The sequence below is a fragment of the Oenanthe melanoleuca genome, chromosome 2, assembly GCF_029582105.1.
Source record: "Oenanthe melanoleuca isolate GR-GAL-2019-014 chromosome 2, OMel1.0, whole genome shotgun sequence".
Classification (NCBI taxonomy): Eukaryota; Metazoa; Chordata; class Aves; order Passeriformes; family Muscicapidae; genus Oenanthe; species Oenanthe melanoleuca.
The window spans coordinates 32,065,597-32,085,417 of NC_079335.1; the positions used below are offsets into that span (position 1 = coordinate 32,065,597).

Here is a 19,821-nt window from a genome sequence, read left to right on the forward strand (position 1 = left end):
AACATGCCATATTTATTTAGGATTTAGCCCAAATGAGTTTCATCAGTATTAAACAAACTGAGAGAAAATAATCAGGCTATTGGACCCAATAAACAGGAATGAAAGGAAGAGCTCGTGTATTAACGCTCTAAAAGAAATATTAAATGTATGGGTTCATTTGATTCACACTCATTCCAAAGCAAGGTTCCTTTGATTTGAGTGCCCTGCATAGAATACACCTCAGACAGGGCTGGCAAGGCATTGGCTCAGGTAGATGCTCTCTTAATATGCCAGTTCAACAGGGTGCTGAACCACAAACACTGATGCAGTCCAGCTCCACAAAGTTCACATCTGCTGAAGTCAATGCTCATTCTGGTATCTGCTGAGGACTTTTATCCTACTGACAGGTTGGTCAGAGCTGCTGCTGCACTAAGCAGGCTGGTATAGGTCCAGAAGCTGCAAATAAAAGACTAAATGATGGCTGATAGCTAAGTAAAATAACTTTTTTTTTAAAAAAGACACTTTTCACAAACAATTGGTTACACAATGAGTATAAAAAAAATGCCTGGTCTAAAAATACAGATGTTACTCCAGACCAAAGAATGCCAGACTCATGCAAAACTCTGTGGTTTGGGGACCAGGCTTTGGGACTTTTCTGGGATGTAAAATATGCAAAATTCCTGTCCTTTGTAAATCCCAGCACTGCTTCTCATTCCATAGCACTGTACACATCTGAAATGGCTGGACTTCTGGACATCTTTATCTTAATCCTACTTAAAAAGCTTATGAATGGAAAATGGAGGCAAACCCTGTTTTCCTGAAATGTCTACTGAATCCACAGAGATCTTTCCTGGGGTGAGGACCAAGCAAGAACTGCTGTGCCTCTAATATTGTAATCAGGGACTGAGATGAGGTGCACATCTGCATTTACTAAATTAAAAAAACCTCAAAAAGTAAAGCATGGCTGTACTGTGCAATAGTACTTGATCTATAATATTATTATTTTTTTTAACTAGCTAAACATAGTTTTAATTTGTTGTTATATATTCTTCTTGTTTTCTCCTATTTATTGTTGCATATCCTGTAAAATACATGCTGCTCATTCATTGTCACCTTGTTCTGTCTCACCTTGCTGTAAGTGAAGTCAGTGGCAAACCTTCACTGACCTCGAAAGGCGCAGGATTTGTCCTGAGATACCTAATCCAAAGCAGGACTCCCTCTTAATTCAGTAAGCTTTGGATCAGACCTAGAAGGGCTCTTAGCAGAATCAAGAAGTGGCAAGACACAGTCACATATCAAAACCACATCCAAGTGTTTATCTCACATTTCTAATCTTTGATGTGAAAGGGATTAAAAAGCAAGCTGTTCCTGTCAACTGCTTGGATGCCACACAGGATCTAAACAATTGAACAAGCACCTATAGGATAGCTATGCACATTCATATGGTTTAATTTGAGGCTTATGGTAATATTTCCTCACTTGGTTCCCATCTTGCCACTGTCAAAATCTCACCATCCTTTCTACTCCTACAGAGGAAAGAAGATGGCTGTGCCTCTTGTCTCAGGACAAACTATTTGACCAAACACAAAATGAAAAATCTAAAAGAGATATTATCTAAACACTTCAGATAAAACTTTGCCACAGATCCTAACACAGCCTGTTTCAAAGAGCATCCAACTGATTCCACCATATCTTGTTTCATGTTACCAAATGTGTTGTGATGGTCTTGGCTCTCCTTTATGTCATTCAGCCAAGTTTCTATAGCTGTCTGAGTTGCCACAGGTGTATCTGACTATAAATTTGGCTCATATATATATTTACAGACTGAAGGTGACTAGATAGAGAAAATGAGTGCATGTACTACAGTGACTTCTAGCTACCAGAACCACAGAAACCACATCAAATGGCATTAACTTAGACAAAATGCAATTGAAATAATGAAAATCATTACAACATGTATACAAGTGCACTGTGAAACTCCTTGTAGCAAGAAAGATCTGTGACACAGAATCAAATTAGGGGATGAGAGGAAAAGAAAATAAAAAGGTAAAAAAATAATTATTTAAACATCTTGGGAAATTAAAATATAGCCACATGCATCTGCAAAATCTGAGGAGAAATGTGTTCAGAGTGACCAAAGAGGGATTTTCTTAAAAGTTCAGGGTCAGCCTAACTTCTTGTAAGCAAATCCATGATGGGGCACTGTTAAGTAATAAGAACAGTTTGGTGAATGGCAAGCACTCATGCAAGTTTAACCATCCTGTATTTCTGCATTTATTCAACATGCAAATGAATGAAAGTAAGTCACAGGCAAAGAATGTAAAAATCATGATTTTGTTTTATTCATCTGCTTCATCTTACTGTGTAGACTCCTACCTAGTCTTAGGAAAACACTAATTAAGCATATGTCTCAAGCCTCATCTGCCTTCGTTTCTGTGTGTAAAAGAGGAAGTATTTCACAGATAAATCTGCCTGCTGGATGTCTCTGGGGCAGCGTCCACAGCAGGTGATCTCCCAGGTCACATGCAGTGTTTCAGCAGAGTGGCTCAGACAGGAAATCCTCCTGCATACCCAGGAGGAGAGGTCTGTTAGGGCACACTGATGTTGCAAGGCATGCAGGACTGAGGAGCTGGTCCCTGAGTCCTGCAGGCAGTGTCACAGGATGTTAGCTTGCACCAGGGGATCACGGTGTGTAACACAGCCTCCCTGAACCCTTTTTGGCAAAACTTATGCCCATCTGCTTCCCCTCTGCTCTTTCTCCTGGAGAGGAACATATGGCACAGAATATGCAGCTTGGAAGCAGAAAATTTATTCATTTCGTTTTCTAAAATATTCTGAATACTTTCATTTTTCTCCCATACACTTTTATTCCAGTTATGAACCTTATATTCTGCCACAACATTTTTTTTTTCATAAAGTAAGTCCCTTGCTTAAAAAGTTAGGTAGCTCAAAATGAAAAATTAAAATTAAAAAAAAAAAGTGTATTGTACCTCACTAGTAAGAGTCATTATTGCAAGAAAAATCTTTGCCAGAATCCTCATTCATTTTTTTGTCCATTGCACCATCATATTTTAATACTTACCTTGGTCCAAGAGAATTGCATCCAATAACAAACAACAACAAAAGAAAATAAAGCCACAGTTAAGCTTAACATGAACATCTAAACATGGAACATTTTTGTTTTGAGTCATTCAAACTGGAGATGAGCTCCAAAATTTACCTCACATTAATTAGTACTTCACACCACAAAGAGAACAAAGTTCTGTTCTGTTCCAAGTTCCTCAATATGCAAGAAAATCTTTCTTTTAAATACCAGTACCAACATCTGTGTGTGCAGTCCCATTTCCACAATCAGGGTAAACTTTTCCATTGTATCAGTCAGACTTCAGCCAACTTGCCTGTTTGAAGACAGCAGAACTGGAACCAGGATTCATCTGAGTTTGTTCTCACTTCTGACCAAATATATACACATATGTATTTGTGTGTGTGTATAAATGTATAGAATACTTATTTATATACATGTACCCATATACACATAAATATGCATACATATAAATATATACCCATGCATTTAAGCATTAATATTTTAATATTTTTATACAAACCACTCTAATTCTTGATTACTAAACTGTAGTATAAGAGAAAACATGCCATAGTAAAAACATGCCAGACCAGCTGTTGACTCTTTGATAGCCTATCCAGCACAACCTACCAAACACTGAGACACCACATTTGCAGTGCCTGTAACAGGACAAGCAATACTGGAATGGATGTTTGTCATAACCAAATCCTGTTCTAACAAACAAGAAGATAATGTACTCTGTCTGTATTTTCACTGAAGTGTTTCATATGGAGTCCATTAGGAATCACACAGATGTTTCTCATCACATACAGTAAAAGCAAAGTACAGTAGTTGCCTAAAAACAGTTGAACTCAATGGGGTTCCTTCTGCTGATTTCAGTGGGGTTTGGGACAGATTTGGGAGTTTTCACTTAATGATATGCAGATTTTTAGATTCTTCTTTTCTCTAAATATTTTAGTGGATGTTGCTGATTCCTGCAAGTAGGATGCATGGCTCAAGAAACTATTTTCTACTATCTTTGCATTAAGCCTACTGTTTATCCTACCTTTGCTGCAACAGATGAGTTGGGTTTCTCCAACAAGTCCCAAAGCTTCTTCCTTTTCTCTGGGCAGCAGGTATTATCAAACTCTTCCCCTTCTCTCTCTCGCAGTGTCTCTGCCTCTCTCCTCAGTTCCTCATTCATTTGCTCTTTCTTTTGATGGTATCTTGCCTGGCAGCAAGATTCTAAATATATTTCATCAATCCCCCAGTAATCAAGCTCCTGGCCAAAAGAGAGAGCACACATTTCTTCCATCATATGTAGTTTCCCTGTCCTGTAGAAATTCAAAATGGAAGTGAAAGCCCCTGGGTGTCGATCGAAAAAATACTCATTTTCATTCAGGTTATAGTCATCACATACTTCTAGCAGAGATTCATGGGTATTGCAGTCTCTGAGCTTTCCTAGTCGTGTCCTTGGAAGTCTGTCCAAAGTCCTCCACAGCACTTCGTGGTTGAGTCCACCAACATTTATTTTGACTCTCCGCGAGCAGGCTTTGCTCCTGATGATCTCCACTGGCTCTGGAGGGAGGGAGAGGGTGGACCTTGAAGACTTCTTGGTGATCCCTGGTGGAGCTTTCTCAGCCATTCTGAAAAAGATGAAGTTGTAACACCAGAGTCTGTTGGAAAACGAGCTTGGAGACTACGAGTATTTGGGAAGAATCCTCTTCAGACAGACAGATCCATTCCTGAAGCTAAAAAAGACAAAAATTTAGAATATTGCCATGTACAATGCATCTCCCAATCTTTCTCTCTCTCTTTCCATACTTTCATAAGCAGATGAAAATTTAATGATTGCAATTTGCCCTCGTTACAGTTATATTCTTTGTGGTAATATCCAGAAGCAGTGAAACAAGTGGAACAGCTAAGAGCACTATGTTTAAGCAAAGGAAAAACTCACTGGAATTTCTGTATTTGTGAAAATAAACTGTGACAATTTTTACAAAGGACTTGGTTTTTGTTTTTTTTTTTTTTTTTTAAGAATCAGTTTCTGATGCAGCTGTGTTCACTTAATCTGATTACTTACCTTTTAATATGTGAGGTGTGCAAATGGAAAGATTGTAGGGATATCTATAAATAAAGACAGAGGCTAGTCTAACTTTTATTGAAAAATTCAAATTTGGGTGATACTGAAACTGAATAAAACAATTGCAACATATTAAAATTTCCAAAACAAACTGCTTCCCTCCTTGCCCCAATTCTAATCTTACTTTGCTGTCTTATTTCATGGGTTAATGTTATTCACCAAAAAATTACACTACCATCCTGAGAAGCTGCATTTTTTGGCACCACACAGTATTTATTTCTTTACAAATGGGTCAAAAGAATTCCAAGTATTTTGTGGCCAACTGACCAGTAGCACATGTTATACAGGCAAGGGCTGTTCATGCTGTTCTCTGGATCCTCTGAAAGGCTCTGCTCTGCCCCACTGTTCACCTGGTAAATTGCTGCAGACATGCCTGCATGGCAGCAATCAGCCACCTCAGTTTCAATAATCCACAAGTGCACCCTCACTTGCTGTGCCCAGTGCTTCAGTGAACTCTGAAGGGCAGCTGCTTGTCACTAAATTTGGAACAGCAGCATCAACCAGGAAGGAAGCCCACCCACCATCTCTGCTGCTGCCAGCTGTCAGACACAGTGCTTAAATATTAACATAGCAATAGTATCAAAGCCCAAAGAATGCTTAGAAAAGGCTTCTGTTCCAAACTTGGAAACCCCTGCTTAGTAATTTCCCAGAGCTGACATCTCCTCCTGTTCTCAGCAAATCCACAATTCAACAATCTGTTTTTTCGTTTGTTTGTTTGTTTGTGTAGTTTGTTTGGCTCGAAGTGAAATAAGTCCAGCAAGTGAAAGAATTTGATGTGTACAAGAATTTGATCCTCTTTGCAAAGTAAGCATGAAAGTTGTGGTGGGAGGGATTGTAACCTATAAATACATCAGGAGTAAACACCTGGAAGGGGTTTGAACTATTTGTGCTGAAATACCAGTTGGCACAAGAACAAATGGATGGGTACAAACTCATCATGAGAAAAGAAAGAAATTTGAAAGAGAATTAGAAGGTCACATAGAGCAGCTCCTCACCAGAGCAGTGAAGATCTAGCAATAATCCTTTACTAGAAATATCAGGAAAAACAAAGAATAATTCCAGAGTGTCATCTGAAATGCACATGACAGTATTGACTATGCTGGTACAAAATCTAAATTTCTAAACTTCACTATATCTAAACTTTAAAAGCTCCTCTGCCAACAAATAAAGTAAGACTCAGTCAACTACAATCCAGATATAACAGACTATCATGTCCAAAAATAGCAGAAATGAGGAAAATTACTTATCAGAGTAATACTTACGTCTAAAGATTTTCTTTTTTTTTTGTTTGTTTGTTTTTTGTTTTGTTTTTTCTGTTTTGTTTTGTGCATAAGCTAAGTGATGGCAACAGCCCAGAACACAACCATTTTAGCCATCAATTTCACTTTCAAGCTGAACTTACTTCAAAACTGTAGGGGTCAAAATATTCTGCATGCTCCCATCCTGCCTCCAGCACTAAATTGTGAAGATCCCTCCTCATCTCCCAATGCAACCCAGAGCACTCCTGTGCCTAATTACATAAGGGTTTAAGCCTGTAACATTTACCTTCATTCACAAAAAAGATAACCTGATAACTTCACTTGAAAAGGTAAAGGAACCATCAAAATCAGAGCCCTGGCACCAGTAGGTTTGCATAATACATATCCTTTTCTTTTGTGTTTGTTTTGGTTTTTTTTTTCTCTTGACCTTAGGCTGATTTTCTTTCTCTGGTTTTACTCTCCTCCTCATTGCTTTATATGCAAGGGGATGATGGGGAGACTTCTGAGAAGCAGGGGAGTCCAATCTTTGCAAGATCTCCTCACTTAAGCATTTCCTAGTGATCTGTGATGCATTTATCAGTCTTCTGACATACAGACAACTACACAAAGAGTAAACAGTTATGAGAGAGTATTTCTCTACAAAGAAAAGATTTGCAAACTTTATTTTTAAAAAATCCTTTTAGACTTTAATGCACAATATTATTTCTCCTTTAAAGGTTGTCTTACATAAGAAAACACAAGAATTTAATAAAAACTCATAAAGAGGTTCTGTCATCCTTCATTAAATCAGTCAAGTTTTCAGGCATTTTCTAGAGAGGCTCAGTAGTTTATCCACTGTTGTATCTCAGGGATTTATTTTTCTGTTTTTAAAATGAAAATAAGTACCCTAATATTAGCAATATTGAGAAAAATACAGTAGAAATCAAACATCACATCTGATTAATCATAAGGTAACCATATCCTGATTTCTTCTTCTGATGCAGGAACAAAAGATAGAAAGACTACTACATTGTTTTAACTTTTCTGAAGTGTAGTAACCACACATATTTTTTAAACAATGCAAAAACTCTAGTGTGCCCATGACTGATGTAAAGCTGATAAAACATTTCAGTGTAATTATTGGCTGCATCTTCCAACTTGAGGAAACGTGGCTTTTCTAAAAAACTTTTAAAATCCTGGTGGCCACACTGAAGTCAACAGTGAAACACTTTCATGTTTAGTGTTGAGAACATGCTATGTATATATGTAAGTACCAAGGGATGAACCACCATTCACAACATACAGCATTCTGAAAAGATAAAAAAATGCATTTTCCCAAGTGAAGAATCTTGAACCATGAGGGTGATTTTTTGCCTTTTTACAGAGCTCTTGTCATTGAAATATACATTGAAGAAGAAGAATGTGTGACTTAAAAAGAAATAAATGAATTATTTTAGTTTCCTTCCCTTCTTCCCACCTTTCATTCTTCATACTTTCTTTAGTTCTCCGATGATAATTTTAAAAAATCTGGGCATTAGTCCTTATTACATTTCACATTTGGTGATGGTTCATCTCTCTGATTTATCAAGGTCTCTCTCTGTAGGGCCTCCCTGACTTCAAGGGAGTCAACAACTCCTCCCAGTTTCATATCATCTGCCAACTTGCTTAATATCCCTTCCAGTCCTGCATCCAGGAAATTCATGAAGATATTGAAGAGCACAGGGCTGAGGATGGAGCCCTGTGGAACTCCACTAGTGACAGGTCTCCAGTTTAATGTCACTCCCTCCACTGTAACCCTTTGTGCCTGACCCATGAGCCAGATGCTCACCCATCCCATGATGTGTTTATCCAGCTGTGGCTGGGCATTTATCCAGAAGGATCCTGTGAGAGACAGTACCAAAAGCCTTACTGAAATCCAAAAAGATTACATCCACTGCTTTTCCCCTATCAAAACTGGTTACCTTGTCAAAAAAGAAAAAAAAATAAAATCACCTTTATGTTACTATATAACATTTCCAACTTGAAAATCCACATTATCAATTTAATATAAAACAATCGGATCTTTCATTATAACAAAAATGATACAAGTGAGGTTACCTTTACAATTCATTAAATTGCCTTTCTGGATTTTAGCTACTGTAACTAACTCAGAAGATTTTTATTTTTCTTAAAAAGGATTAAAATTCTTTTCAGCTTGGCTTATTGCCTTAACCTTTAGGCTGTGTGCAACTCCATCATACACCTTGTCCACCATGGGCTAGTAATAAATGTAACTATCCCTTGGGAGGCAGACAAAGCCAGCATGGTGCTCACCAGCACTTTTAGCAATTGTTATAGAAAAACACAAATTCTACTCCTATATATAAAAGCAAATCTAGATAAACCCTGTGCAATAATAAAATCACTTTGTAGCAAAATACCTGTAATATTACATAAAACTCTTCAAATCAAAGCCAATTCTTTGCATTAAATAAAAATGAAAACTTCAAAGAGTACAACTCAAAAATCCAGGGAGAGCCAGAAGGGAGGTTAAGTGCTCTCCCCCGCACCACAGACATGCAGCTTTTAACAGTGGGATTCTCCCATCAGTCCCTTCTTCTTTACATGAACAGGTAATTATTTACCATTTCTTTTCATCTTTCTCATTCAGCATTTGGCCTCTGATGTTATTCAGCACTTCCAGCTGCAAGGCCTACATTACACACAAAGTGCTGAATTTCCCCCAGGGAGCTCTCCCTGTCCTGCCCAAGTGCTTCCAGGGCATCCCAGCCTCCCCTGCAGTAGGAGGCCATTATTACCACTGCTTGATAATGTAGAAATTAAAGTCATAGATGCCTGAGGTATGCAGCAATTTTGGCTGCTCAGGTTGAGATAGCTGATTAGAGTCCTCAGCATTCCCAGCACTGTTGATGGGCATGCCTAATGCCCAGATGTACCCTCAGGCTGAGCCCACTGTCTGCACAGTCACGTTGCCAGGGCAGTCAGGACTCTCCCAAGCCATTTGCAAGGATGGCTGGGGAGTCCAAGGGCTGCTCCCAAAAAGTGGTTTGCTCACAGCCATCTGCTTTGGAGTCCAGGTGAGTGTCCCTGCTCACAGGGAGGCTGCTGTGCCAGCTGGCCCGAGCAGTTCCAGCCCCTTCCATGGCTCCACGCCCAAGACCTCTTGACCAAAAGGATTCACACCCAAATCACTCCTGCATGCCTTAGTCATAAACTTCCCTCCCAATTGTTGCCATACAAATTTCACCAAAGAAAATGGAAAACTTACAGTACATAAGCACACCTCACTGCTGGAGCATGTCCTGCATTTAAAGCAGTGAGGAAAAAAAGTACATGGTACCTGAGAAGAGATTATATCACAAGAACCCCAGTAAAGGGAATAACTTTTCTTTCTTCTTTATGATACAAACTTCTATCATTTTTGTCACAAGGTGTCTTTTTGTCAAAATTTGTCAAACTGTTTACAAGAAAAGATTGTGTTAATTAATTTCCTTGCTTTGAAAACAAATGGAAGAGTTCTTCACAATTTGCTGGAAGTCTCTTCAACATTTTTAAATAAAATCTGGTTCTAAATGTACTGATATTTAATTACCTTTTTTTAAAGTTCAAGAAAGCTCTGGATTAAAAAAGAGAGATTGTGAAATTATTAAACAATTATTAAATGGGTGATCCCATTCAAAATATTTATTTTCAGGTCTGGAGAGTCTAAGATCAATGTGCTGGTTTTCTTCACGTGCAAAAATGCTGACTGAAATAAAGAAAAATCTGGGAGACAATTGTTGCATTGACTACTTTAGCTGTTAAAACTGACTTAAGGCTTAAGAACTTCAGGGTGTATATAATGCAGATATGTAACACTTTCTGGAAAAACTAGCTTTAGGTTTTGCAGGTGCAATGTAAGGGGAAATTCAGAGCGGACATTAGGAAAAAGTTCTTCACCCAGAGGATATTTGGGGTCTGGGAACAGATTTCTCAGGGAAGGGGTCATGACACCAAGTCTTTCAGAGTTCAAGGAGCATCTGGTCAATGTTTTTAATCATATGGTTTAGTTTTTAGTTTCAGGTAATCCTGTGAGGAACAGGGAGTTGAACTCAAAGATCCTTATGATTCCAATTAGCTGGAGAACTGTGATTTAAAAAAACCTTAGAAAGCCTGTGCCCAGCTCAGCATCTGACTACTAAAGCCTACAACCTGGGATCCAGCAAGTTAGCCAAGAAAAGGTGAAGCAAGTTGGTTGTGACAAACCAATACATTTTTAATGAGCAAACACATTACTGCTAACTTACTTGGTTGTATGATTCTTCTTTCATTGTCTGCTTTGCTGTAATCTGCTGCCACATCTTAGCTCTCAAATGTCTGCTCTTTGTTTCAAAATATGAACACCTGCAGCTTCTTAATGGTGTGCTGTGGGATCTTCTACTAGAATTTTCCCTTAATTTCAGTTTTTTTGAAAGATGGCTGAGGTGATAGCTAAAACTCTGCATAAAAGCATCCTGCTGAAATGAGTTGTTCGTTATTTCCATTTCCCACCTTCAGAGAAGTCTCATCTCATACAGTTAAGGATTGGCAAGCTGAGTGTGAGAAGTGTCAGGAAACATGTCAAAGTACTCCTGAGCATCCTTTGTATGGCTCAGATTCATATCTATATGCAGGAACACATGCATGCACGCACAGGAGAGAAACAGCTGAGCTTTGATTATCCAAATTGCTGCTGACAGCTCTTTTTTCCAAGTCCTCAGAGGCTTCAGTGGGTGAAACCCCTTGAAGCAACGTGGTCTGAAGGGAAAAGATGGAGCCTTAGCCTGTCTGCCCTGTGACACAGCTTCTCTGTGAGCAATAGCTGGCTCTTGCCAGACTACAGCCAGGGCACAGCTGTTACTGCAGTGCTGAGTCTTTCCATGAATTGAGACCCAATCCCACCTGTTGCACTGACTGCTCTGTTAACAGCTATGGATGGGTTGGTCCTTGAAAAGTAAGATCTTGCTTTGAGAGTAAATCCTGCAAAATCAGCTCTTGAGGCTATGGCTAACAGGTCTGAAATTATGATTATTTCTATTTCACAACAAACCTCACAGGTTATTTATTTCTGGAATGTGCACAAAGTCTTGGAGATTGCAGGAAACACTCAAAAAAGATGAGACCTTTTATAGACAAACTTTTCAGATTAACTAAAATCAGTCTGTCTGCTAACGTGCTGTTCTCACCATCTTGAGCACAGAAGTGTCTTTTACATGGATGAGCTGAACTTCACCAAGGAGCAGCAGACTCTGAGACTCTATATATTCCCTAGGAGCCTTGGATAAGAAAACCCAGACAGAAATAGGTAAGGTGACAGAAGACAGAAAAAGAGGGAAAGTATAACAGATAAAATGTTTTTAAAGTCTTGCAGTCACACAAGTTTGGCAGTTTTGGTTTATCTGAGTTTTCTAGCTACCCCAATAGCACTTGTAATAATTTACTGAAGCTCTTAAATAAGGTAAAGCCATGTGGGTGGGCTCTAGACATGCTACAGGGGATGCAGACTGCCTTACAAGAAGCTGAGTGCTATTGAGAGCATTCAGAGTAATTTTACCACAAGTCTCATGGAATTCAGGACTCAAGTGATGTTTTTGAGTAGTACTTCACAAGTCTGGATCTGAGCACTGGGATTGTAGCACTCCCTCAGCCTGCACTGAGGTCTCAAGAGAGCACTGATCATGGCTTTGTAACCCATCCAGTGCTGAATCAAGATCCCCACCAAACTTTATTTTAGAGCAGCCCAGATTCTCTCTTTCCTTACTAGCAGCTCTGCTGTGGTGCTTGTGGCAAGTGTGGCTATATGATCCTTACAAACAATCCTGATGCATTCCTGCTCAGTTTACACAAACCTTTCCATTTCCATTGCAGGTTGAAACATCTCTCCTTTAGGATGTCGCTGTTGGTCATGTCTGCACTTTGCTGTTTATGTTTACAACTGGTTGCTAAGGGCTGTTACTGCTTTTGCCAAAGATACTGTCTTTCACTGCTAATTTAGCCTTCCCTGGAAACTTCTGAGGAGATGAGCTGTCACAGAGAAGTACAAGGCCGAATGGCAGATCATTTTCTTTAATGTCAAACAACCAGATATTACAGAAATGTGATTATGTAAGGTCCTCATGTCAGGTCTAAATCAGAATACATATTTATAACCCAGCTAGCACTCCGGAATCCACAGGTTTGATTGGTGCTTCCATACAATTCTTTGAGAGTCTACAGATGTTACATATACAGGATACACTAATAATAGCAAATACATTAATATTAATAAATTAGAGTTTTGAGCTGCAATTTATTCATCCACTACTGGATTTTCTCTTCTAATTGCATTGCAGTGCATTAAGATGATGGAAGAGATTGTCAACACATCATTTGCTCTTTGAGGAGGCACTAATGTAGCCAGTTGCCCTAAAGCAATTCGTTTTAGGGTTATTCTAAATATGTTAGCTTCTCTAACCCTTCAATCTTCCACTGCTCCCTACCAATAACAGTGCTGCCAAGTAGCTGAAAGCAGTGAAGAACCTCACAGATGTCTCTTTGTTCTCCTGAAGAAAAGCTTGCACAGTGTAGTACTGAATGATGATATTAGATTTCTAGGCAGGGAAATATTACACAACATATTATCCTATATACATAGAGAATGATGTCTGAAGCAATGAGGCACATCTTACAAAAGAGTCAGATTTTATCCCTCTTTGACTGAAATTGCACCCAAAATTTTGGGTGTTGCATTTTGGTCAGAATTCTGGTCAAATTTTGAGTTTTCTAACAAAGAAAAACATGCAATGCCGCCGTCCCAAATCTACAATTAAGGAAAGCGCAGTTGTATTCCTAAGTGACTTCTTTGGAAATGAAACCATTTATGTTCAATTGCTGCTTCCATCAAAAATTTCATTTTCAACCATTTCTAACTGTTCCCTGATGCAATCAAGGTAAATGGTAGGCCTAAACCCCTCTGGACCACAGATAGGAAGAGACTTGGCCAAAGAATACAGTTTGAAAAGCACAGATTTACTCTAGAGACATTTGTCTTGTTCCATTAGGAGCCTAGCTCAAACTCCTATTGCTGGTGCTTTACAGAAGTCCCAAAGGGAGAATGAAGGAATGAATCAAGGCCTTGGTTTTTGGGTGACTCAGTTTTTGACAAGTGCCTTTGTACATAGCTGGAAGTGTCCCCGAGGTCACAGCATCAGCAACTCTTTACAGAAGGCTTTTATCATTAAAAATTAAGATGAATTTCTGTCAAATCTTGATCTGAATAATCCAACCCTTCAACATTTTGATGTCTTCAACTATAGGATGCCTTGGAAAAACATCTCAAAATGCTACTACAAACTGCTGTGAAGGGCCTAGGACAACCCAATGTCTTATTTTGCTTATCTGAGTAAAGCAGTCACCCAGAAAAAAGAAAACTTTGGTCCTGACCTTATCCAGGACCTTATCAGTTTTGGTTCCATTGCACAAAGATACAGATGGTCTGGGGGTCAGTAAGGGGAAGCTGTTCTTAGGACCACCAGTTTAACACTGTAGAGAAGAAGCTACAATGACTTTTAGTCCTACCTGATACCAAGAGTATTGATATTTTTTGACCCTCAATTTGACCTGACAATAGAAAAAAGTGAGGACTCACTCTCATGCACAACTCTATACTACTGTTACTATAATTTTGAAATCAAGACAGGCTAAAAGGGCCACTTTTATAAAACTGCCACTATAAATGAATTTATTTACTTCTATCAAGCCAAAATGTATTTTTAAAAGCCACAGCATCCCTTAAAAATGTGCTTCATCAGAGCCATTAGTTTAAGGTTTCTAATATTAAACACGCAAGTCCCAAGTTCAAAGAAGGGTGTGGGAACCTGTGAGGCAGGATCAACACAATACTTCACAGTCAGGAGGAAGATGCTCTTAACTCCCAGCCAGGCCCAATGCGTAAGCAGGATCAAAAGGGACACAACCCACCCACACGATATTCTAAGCCTGGAAACCTCCTCTTACAAGAGGTATGTAAAATAGTCCTTCAAAGGAATTGAACAAGTTCAATTGAACAACTGAACACTCTTTTCAAATACACATTGGGGTGGTGGCCTTGGTTCCACCTTGATGTCATTGCTTGGCCATTGAATATTCACTGAAGGACCACGTTCTCCCCTGGGGATTCAAACCTGTGATTTAAATCTTCCAGGCTCCCACTGCTATCAGTAACCCCCAGGACAGCTGCAGTGATGGAGACCATCCCCATTCCTACTGAGCAAGAATAAGGCAGGCAGCCTGTGCTTGAAAGACAACAGACACAAATGAGTCTAAAACTGAAGGATGTGACCAGCGCTTTGGTGGCTGGTAATCTTGGATTACAAGAAGTGAAATGTTTATTTGCATCATGTTAATCTATGAAAGGCCTAAAAGCTAAATTTTTCTCCATCAGTACCCTAACCACAACGTTACTGGGCAAAAGTGAGATAATTTTGCTTCCACCTATATCTATATCTATAAACATGTTGAAGCAGCTAAACATTCTCATCCCTTCTTCAGTTCAAAAGGAGCAGAAGATACACAGCACTGCTAATGCTGCTTTAGTGACATGCCTAAACAGGGACTAAAGTGACTATCAGTAGCCAGGCTAGTCCTGAGAATAAATTCAAGTATAAAGCTTACCCAGTTAAGAGGTTTGCCCTATGTCAGCAATAATAAGAACAAAGAAAGCATGAGATGGAAATATTCCAGAAGGCAAAACCTTCTAGATGGCACTCCTGTCAAGGTAGAGCAACTCTGTGCTGTTAATCTCACCAGCCACTGGAAAAGCACGTACAATACTGTCATTCATAGTTGTGTGATTTCAAGGCTAATTAAGCCTATTCACTGCTTTGAGTCTGCTTAAATACATTAGTGGGATTCTTCTAGCTTCTGCAGCTTGCCAGCACTTTCTGCTCCAACTGTCTCAGAATGTCTCTGGTATATGCAAATTTATACTGAATGAATGGCTATAAATTATAGCAGGATTATTCTGCCATTTGAGACTACATCCATCTGAGATAAGGTCAACAACCTTGTAGGTAAACCAAATCCTCATACCTTAAGAGAGCAAATGACACAACTGAGAACTCTGTAAAAAGAAGCATTATGGCCTCATTTTGAGTTCTTGCATCTGATTGTAATTTTTATCTCTCCATATATTGAAAATACAGCTAATTTTCTAAAAGTTAACTATTGATGAGGTACTGTGAAATATTGTTTTATTAACTGCCTTACTAATGCTCTGAGGCAAATTCATTCTGTATTTGGACTACACTGCCATAACTAATTTATATTTCTTAACTTGTTAGGCAATCAGGGGGAGAAGCTCATCTCCAGTGTCATCAAAGAAGATTACGTTCGAGAGCTTTGTTCAGTTAATTATCAGCACAGCTTTGCATTCATTCCCTCGGAAGGTGTTTTACCTACAGGGCTGACATTTATTTCCTAACAAGCTGGTACCTGAGTATGATGGCAGCACGAAGAACACCCTGCAGCAGGAAGCCTGATTTCCTAGTAAGAAGTACTTACCTAGGGGTAACAAAAACCTGGGGGCTTATGCATGTGGTAAAGGAGCTGTCCAGCCCCTCTGCCTTGGCTCAGACTGTAAATGCCCTCACACAGTTTTACAGTGCTCTGTGCTCCCCTGTCATGGTACTATGAGGGGTAAACTGGTCAATTGCCATTGTTCCTTGCAAAGATTCCAACTGCTGTTTATTGCACCCCACTCCTGAATGCTCAGAGCTGCATTATGCCAGCATTACATTACATATATTATTTGTTAGCTAATAGATTGTTGTTCTGACTCTCTTGCTGGTGCCAGCAGTGATGCTACTCTTTATAGTTATCCATAGAAGGAATAGGGATATACAGCAGCCAGACACCTAAGTCACAGCTGTTCTATCATTATGGCTAAATATAGATTTCCTGCATTAGAAACAAATATATTTAAAACCCCACTGATTTTGTGGCCTGAGACTTTTCTTTTATTGTTTCCCTATTGTTCATACCATAATCCATGATGAAGTGTGTTCAAAATAATGTTCTTTGTTTTCTGATTATGCAGTTAACATCATCCTACTTTTATGCTGGTGAGAAAAAGCAGTTTAAGTCACCCATCCTTTAAGAAATTTATCCATTAAGAAACTCCATCCCTCCAGACTTGGAAGAACAAATGTATTGCACAGCTAACAAGTGAAAACTTAGGAAGGTGCCGATGTGTGACTTGTGGTGAAATTTCTGCACAAAATAACCTCTGCTGTCCTTCCAGATTTTGTGAAGAAAACAGGCAGGTTTAAGCATAATAGATTTTAAATATCTTGACTGATGCATACCCTCTCTAAGGCTTTTATGGTATTTAGTGGTCTGGGAAGCTATACTGGGACTGGCTTTGACAAAGATAGGAAGCCTCCAAGTCCTCTTCAATAAACAGTTCAGTTGTTAAGCTTCTCTGTTCAAATTCTTTTTTAAAGTCATATAAATGCATTTCACTTACATTTAATTTGAGCGTGACTGAGCAATCTGACTGAGCTATCTATTATAGCATGCAATATGATACCTCTAACTGCATAATAGTGAAGAAAAAATTCAAAATAATGAAATTCTTTCCATATCTTTTTCGTATAGCCACAGAATTATAGATTAAAAAACATAGGAAGTTATGCAATTGCACAAAAATCTACATTTACAAGAGGATTAAATCTACTCTGTAATGTCCTAAGCAATTTCTTTTCACATTATCCCACAGAACACTGTTGCACATCTTAAAAAACCTCCTCAATTTATTTAATCTGGGAAATTTTATTTTGGTTTGAAGTTAATATTCTTCTTACAAAGTGACTACTAAAATATGAATTAAAACAACACATTCCAAAGATTTATTATAAAATCCAAGAAATCAAATACCCAGTTCCACTACTTCAGCAATAACCACAAGACAAAGATGCCCACTACAGATGGGAAATCATATTTTCTCTTAGGGTGCTCATATCCTGATAAGACTAGAAACAGCAAAACACAACAAAGTAAACTACAGCTTGTTTTTTATCATGCATCCATGTTTATAATATTCAGATGCCTATTAGGTAAAAAAACCTCATTCCTAAAAAAATGATAAAACATACTATAGCAATACTAGCCAAACATCTAAAGTCCTTTCAGAGGCAATCATCGCTTAACTCCAAGAGCTGTGAGCATTGCTGGGCCAGAAGACATTATGCATATGATGAATTAAGAGAATTTGACCCCTGAAAACATGCAAAAATTCACCTCAAAAATGCATGTATGTCTACTCTGCTGAAGCTGAAACAGGGTACAACTCTAAGTGCTTCTCTTTCTGGCTCCCATCTCCTCCTGTGGGGAGCAGCAGGTCTGTACTCTGGTAGAGCAGACACCTCCAGGAGGGTCTGCAGTGGAATCCCACCTCACTGACACTTCCAGTCACTGTCCCCTTCACTGGATATCTCAGCTTGCATTCCTCCTCTGAGCTGAGACCAGGCAGACCTTCCCCAACGTGCTGCTTATATCATGACAGACAGAGCAAAACACTGACAGAAATATCCTTCAGCAGGTAGCTTTAAATACAGCAGCATCATGGAATATATTTTACCTGTGCATGTAGTTACGTGAAGCTCAAGGCAGTCACATAAGATCAAGATTTTTTTTCTAAAAGTGGCAGTAGCAAACCGTTTGGCAAAATCCCAACTGTTGGCAAGAAAGCTATTGCAAATCTTGACCTCTTGCCTTGCTTTGAATGGCAAGCCAGAATTTGCCAATTAACTTTCACTTAGGGAAAAAAAAAAGGCCGAGTATGAATAAATATATGTGATATGGCATCGTTAAGGCAATGGGACATTTCAAAACGCTGAAGCAAATGGAAATGCTCAGGCTGAAGCGTGCTGCTCCAAACAGCACCTCTCCCTCGTCTCGAGCTGAAGATGTTTTACTGCCTGCATACGTCTGAATGAGGGCAACCTGCTGAGCTCCAGCAACAGCATCCAGCTGAGAAAGGAGCAAGAGAAATTCAAATGCTGTGGTGAGAGCTGCCTGCAGAAGCACTCTTTGGAAAAAAAAATACATTATAACAAGCCAGCTGCAAGTTCCACTAATGCTGAGCGAAGTGAGAGTTTATCAGTTGTATCAGATTTATCTGCTGTTTGAACAGAATAGACAGAGGTGCTAAGAACCAGGAATGAACTATTTTTTCTGTACTGCATCTTATCTCTCTGGGAAAGACTTCCAGAGTTTTGCTAGCACATCTTGGTGATCAGAGAACAAATAAATCCCGTAAGTGGCATGTACTCTGCTCCCCTGAAAGTTTCTACTAAAACTCCCTGGAGGATCGTGTCCCAGGCTTGGCAGAATGTTCAGTTTTGCAGATCTTACTCAGCCTCTAAGGCTTGGTGCTAGCTCTGCTCTAAGTTGGACAGACTCACCAGCCGAGCAAACTTGAATGCAAAATGTTCCCAGACAGGCTTTTCCCTCTCCCAAGCCTGCCCAGTCTCGCTGCTATTCCTCCTCTTCTAAACCAATCCTGGCACCTCCTCAGAGCTACGGACGGGGTCACTGAAATCCTTTGTTTAGGTGTCCTTTTAATAGCAAGGTCTTGATGACTACGTATTTGCTAAGGAACGTTGTCTCCACCTGATGCTATGGACATTTCTTTCTTACACAAACAACGACAAAGTGACAATTTTGGCAGTGTTGCTAGAGTCAGTCCTATCTGCAATGAATTAAAATGCCCAAGAAACTGCATATATACTGTTTATTGTATCTTAATCATTACGTAACTTGAATTGAATGAAGTCCAAATCCTACTATAAATATGGACAGTACATACATGGGGTATAAACAAAGGTCTACTTTCACCCAGGCAATGAAATTCTGATAGAAGAAACACACTGAATGGTTTGTAGAAAGCACGTAGCCAGTGAACATGCCTACTCATGAAGACATTTAGGTTTTTAAATTCAGGGGCCAGCATGCTACCTACCTACAGAAAGCACACATGACAGTATATTTTAGACTACCACAACGCTACATGCATTTTCTTCCATAGAGCGGATTTTTCAGTCCCCGGGTAGATGGGGTAATTCCAGCGACAGCCACCGAGGAGGCTGAGGTTTTCTATCATCAGGTTTCCACAAGCACTATTAGAGCATCGGAAACAAATGACGAGCGTTTATCGGCAGAGCTCACCCACGGCAGGAGGCAGAATACTACGAAATGTCATTCCCTCCCTCCCTTTAGCAGCTGTGAAGGAACGAAAACACAAGCCAGGGTTTCCAAAGCGCTCCGGGCAGCCGGGGCAGCCCCGTGTCCGTCCCGCCGATCGCGCCCCTGCGCGGGATGCGCAGCGCCCGCGGCTCCCGGGG

The 19,821-nt window shown here is 39.4% G+C and overlaps 1 protein-coding gene across 1 annotated transcript in view; it reads right to left on the minus strand.

Annotated features, from left to right (window-relative positions):
- KCNB2 (potassium voltage-gated channel subfamily B member 2) overlaps positions 1 to 19,821 on the minus strand; it is a 183,652-nt gene that overhangs the window by 163,293 nt on the left and 538 nt on the right. Inside the window, exon 2 of the mRNA XM_056483767.1 lies at positions 4,107 to 4,791. Within this exon, the coding sequence (XP_056339742.1) occupies positions 4,107 to 4,685 (579 nt within the window). The 5' untranslated portion in view covers positions 4,686 to 4,791. The remainder of the gene's footprint in view (positions 1 to 4,106; positions 4,792 to 19,821) is intronic.